This window comes from Cyprinodon variegatus, unplaced genomic scaffold, assembly GCF_000732505.1.
Source record: "Cyprinodon variegatus isolate N-32 unplaced genomic scaffold, C_variegatus-1.0 Scaffold1867, whole genome shotgun sequence".
NCBI lineage: Eukaryota > Metazoa > Chordata > Actinopteri > Cyprinodontiformes > Cyprinodontidae > Cyprinodon > Cyprinodon variegatus.
This window is the reverse complement of record NW_015152320.1, coordinates 64556-69386: the sequence shown is the minus strand read 5'-3', so window position 1 is coordinate 69386 and position 4831 is coordinate 64556. Positions and strand designations below refer to the sequence as shown.

The 4831-nt window shown below is 39.5% G+C and overlaps 1 protein-coding gene across 1 annotated transcript; it reads right to left on the bottom strand.

Moving 5' to 3' along the window:
- Positions 1–8: 8 nt before the first annotated feature.
- On the bottom strand, positions 9–4038 carry LOC107104745 (gastrula zinc finger protein XlCGF57.1-like). Its single transcript, XM_015404830.1, has 2 exons — positions 2606–4038; positions 9–1397 (listed from the first exon to the last, which is right to left on the bottom strand). The coding sequence occupies exon 1, from the start codon at positions 3882–3884 to the stop codon at positions 2667–2669; it is 1218 nt and encodes a 405-aa protein (XP_015260316.1). The 5' UTR covers positions 3885–4038; the 3' UTR covers positions 9–1397; positions 2606–2666.
- Positions 4039–4831: the final 793 nt, after the last annotated feature.

The following is a 4831-nucleotide window of genomic DNA, read 5'->3' as shown; positions in this document are numbered from 1 at the left end:
ATGTTTCTCACAATATGTGAGCCACCTCCTGTTTTGTGCATTTTTAGTGGTGAATACCTTTTGCACAACTGGATTTTTTATCGTGCTTTGTTGTGGGTGGTGATTCAAAAAGTTTTGTAAAAGACAAGGATCAGGACGGGCAAAGGAAGCTATTTCCTCCTGCTCTCATCTTTCTCGCCATGTCTCTCCTCAGCCGCACTGACATCATGTTCACGGCTTGGTTCGCCGTCGCCTCCACTACAACCGCAGACATCTGAAGTTCAAAAACCTCATTTCAGGGAGATGAGTTGAGATAATAAAAATAATAATAATCAATTGTGCCTTCATCAGTAGTAGATTAGAGATATACAGTGAAGTTCACATGAGGGCCAATTCTCTTATTGTACAATTTATTTATGATGCTTTATAATAATAAATAAGTGCCATAAAATATTTGCTTGCATGCTTGCATTAATTATCTGTGCCCATGTTTTTATAAACTAAATAATGCCCAAAATTTTTTTTGCTCATGTGCTCTATGCGCTCGCATTTTAATTGGTGCCCTATTGTGCCCCTGTATAGTACTGGGTCAGTTGACGCCCCTGGCTGCACCGTGCCCCATACATGCACATTCCATCATTCTTCACCCTCACTAGACATGAATACACTTTAGTATATTCTGCTGCAAGATGAGGTAACTGTAAAAAAGAAAACTGAAACTTATTGGCTTATTTTCTGACTGATCTAATCAGCTCTCTGATCAGCCAGTCGCCTGGAATGCTGGTTGATCAGAGCATCGCTTTGGACAGATACGCTGCACAGGTTTCACCAGCAATTACAGTAGTTTTAATCCGCACATGATGCATGAATTATTGTACTGCCGCTCGCTCCCACTAGCATTAAAAAAAACACCACCTCCCATAGTCTAAAATCCGGGATAATTTATCTGACTCCAGGCATCCTTGAACAACTATCGATATCAGGGAGACTCCAGGAACTTCCGGGAAACTTGGGATGTCTGCAACCACCACCACCATTAAATTTAACATCAGACACCGGAGCAGATGAAGGGCCCGCTGTTGGGAACATGTCAGTCAGTTTTACACATTTTGCAGTGTCCGTTTGAAGAACTCGTTTCTTTTTTCGTGCAGTTTCTCTGCGCCTCCCTTGTGTTTCTCATCCATTACTACTGTGAACACCACTGCACAAAGTTCCAATGGAGAGTGAATAATAATAATAATAATAATAATAATAATAATACATATTATTAATATACATGTCGGGTCTGCCGGCCCAAACAGCACGTCGGCCCACCGGGCAGATGCCTGGTATGCCCGATTACCAGTCCATGCCTGTACATGGAAAATGTCTCTAATGTTCATTCCTGTGACTTGAAGCATTAAATATCTCTTTTTAAGATAATCAATTTCATGTGTCATGAATGAAAAATGTTTCTCACATGAGTAGTCATGCGTTTAGTCAAGTTTTTTTTTTTTTTGTAAAATCTTTGCCAAAAATGGTACAGGAGAACGGCTTCTCACCGGTGTGAACTCTGACGTGTTTATCAAGATGAGGTTTCTGCTTGAACCTTTTTCCACAGGTCACACAAGAAAAACGTCTTTTATCTGAGTGAGTCGTCATGTGACAAGTCAAATGACCTTTTCTAGTAAAACTTTTGCCGCAAACTGTACTGGAGAAAGGCTTCTCATCTGTATGAATTCTGAGGTGTTTAGTAAGATCAGATTTACATGCAAAGCTTTTTCCACAGGACAGACATTTGAAAGGCTTCTCACCTGTGTGAGTTCTCATGTGGTCAGTCATACTACTTTTCACAGTAAACCTTTTGCTACAAATTGTGCAGGAAAAAGGCTTCTCACCTTTGTGAATTCGCATGTGTCTATCAAGGTTCGATTTCTGAGAGAAGCTTATTCCACAGGACCGGCATTTGAAAGGTTTTTGTCCTGTGTGAATTCTGATGTGTCTATCAAGAGTGACTTTATTGATGAAACTTTGTCCACAGGACAGACATTTAAAAGGTTTCTCATTTGAGTGAGTTCTGACGTGTACATCAAGATTACATCTCTGACTGAAGCTTTTCCCACATGTCATACAAGAAAAAGGTCTTTCATTTGAGTGAGTTGTCATATGACAAGTCAAATTACCTTTTTGAGTAAAACTTTTGCCACAAGTTGCACAGGAGAAAGGCTTCTCGCCTGTGTGAATTCTAAAGTGTTTCTTAAGGTCAGATTTAAAGGTGAAGCTTTTTCCACAAGACAGACATTCGAAAGGCTTTTCACCTGTGTGAGTTCTCATGTGGTCAATAAAACTACTTTTTCGTGTAAAACTTTTGCAACAAATGATACAGGAGAAAGGCTTCTCACCTTTGTGAATTTGGATGTGTAAATCAAGTTTAGATTTCTGAGAGAAACCTTTTCCACAGGACCCACATTTGAAAGGGTTCTGTCCTGTGTGAATTCTGATGTGTTGATTGAGATTAGATTTGTTAATAAAGCTTTTTCCACATGGCAGACATTCATAATTCTTCTGACCAGTGTGAGCTACTGCATGAACTATTAAATGTTCTTTTTTCAAAACATTTTCTCGANATTAAATATCTCTTTTTAAGATAATCAATTTCATGTGTCATGAATGAAAAATGTTTCTCACATGAGTAGTCATGCGTTTAGTCAAGTTTTTTTTTTTTTTGTAAAATCTTTGCCAAAAATGGTACAGGAGAACGGCTTCTCACCGGTGTGAACTCTGACGTGTTTATCAAGATGAGGTTTCTGCTTGAACCTTTTTCCACAGGTCACACAAGAAAAACGTCTTTTATCTGAGTGAGTCGTCATGTGACAAGTCAAATGACCTTTTCTAGTAAAACTTTTGCCGCAAACTGTACTGGAGAAAGGCTTCTCATCTGTATGAATTCTGAGGTGTTTAGTAAGATCAGATTTACATGCAAAGCTTTTTCCACAGGACAGACATTTGAAAGGCTTCTCACCTGTGTGAGTTCTCATGTGGTCAGTCATACTACTTTTCACAGTAAACCTTTTGCTACAAATTGTGCAGGAAAAAGGCTTCTCACCTTTGTGAATTCGCATGTGTCTATCAAGGTTCGATTTCTGAGAGAAGCTTATTCCACAGGACCGGCATTTGAAAGGTTTTTGTCCTGTGTGAATTCTGATGTGTCTATCAAGAGTGACTTTATTGATGAAACTTTGTCCACAGGACAGACATTTAAAAGGTTTCTCATTTGAGTGAGTTCTGACGTGTACATCAAGATTACATCTCTGACTGAAGCTTTTCCCACATGTCATACAAGAAAAAGGTCTTTCATTTGAGTGAGTTGTCATATGACAAGTCAAATTACCTTTTTGAGTAAAACTTTTGCCACAAGTTGCACAGGAGAAAGGCTTCTCGCCTGTGTGAATTCTAAAGTGTTTCTTAAGGTCAGATTTAAAGGTGAAGCTTTTTCCACAAGACAGACATTCGAAAGGCTTTTCACCTGTGTGAGTTCTCATGTGGTCAATAAAACTACTTTTTCGTGTAAAACTTTTGCAACAAATGATACAGGAGAAAGGCTTCTCACCTTTGTGAATTTGGATGTGTAAATCAAGTTTAGATTTCTGAGAGAAACCTTTTCCACAGGACCCACATTTGAAAGGGTTCTGTCCTGTGTGAATTCTGATGTGTTGATTGAGATTAGATTTGTTAATAAAGCTTTTTCCACATGGCAGACATTCATAATTCTTCTGACCAGTGTGAGCTACTGCATGAACTATTAAATGTTCTTTTTTCAAAACATTTTCTCGATATGTCAAACATGGGAATGTTTTTTTTTCTGTATCTCCAGTTTCCTGCTTCAGAACAAGCTGCTCTCCATGCTCACTTATGGGGAGCTCCATGGTTTCTTCTTTTGTGCAGGGATGTTCTGGTTCTTTCTGCTCTTCTTTTATCTGCTGAGGTTCTGGTTCCTTGTTGTCCAAACTGGAATTCCTCTCCTGTTCACAGGGCTGCTGTTCAGATAAATCGTCTTGTTTTCCAGCATAGTCTTGTAGGCAGTCTGGGAAAGACAAACACAGCAGAAATAAATTTTATTGTATGCCCAAGAAAGGCAGATCCACTTAAAAGCACCAAATTATTTCCTCTGCAATTACAAATTTATTACACAATGTAGTGGCACTAACCCACAGTCCAAAAAAATGATTTCCTCTTGATGGAACTGTAACTATTACTTAGGGGAAATAATTTAAAATGCTATTAAGGACCCAATCAGAATAATTACAAAGCAACATTATGTGTTTCACAAAACACCACCTTAAGTTTGGTTTATGCTTGATGTGTCTGAGAGGTCAGAAATTACGTCATTTTGGGCTTCCATACCCCTCCGCACAGAGCACCTAGGAAAATTTGTAACCATGTGGGCGGATCCACACGTAAAACACAACGAACAAGCAGCACGGGGTATCAATGGTGCAGACGCAGTGACGGGAGGCTAATTTTCCATGCAGAATATCTGTGCGGAATCGTAAGACTGAATCATGCTAAATGTTCTTGAGAAAGAACAGAATATGATCCTCATAGTGCTTTCTGCCTTGTCTAAATGACAGTGAGTTTGTTAAAAAGGATGTATGATGGCTTCTTCAACTCAAACTTCACAATTCTAACCAATCTCGGGTGGTCCTGATAGCTGCTTGTTTGTTTGCTGAGGTGAACAAACAGTAGCCTGGGTGCCATTCCGAACTTAGTCCCGCCCACAAAGTTTGAGGTCGGGAAGTTCGGTCTGGCTCTGCTCCATAGTAGCGCGAGTATTATCGCCCACTGTCAGGCGATCCAATCACATTGTCAGGGC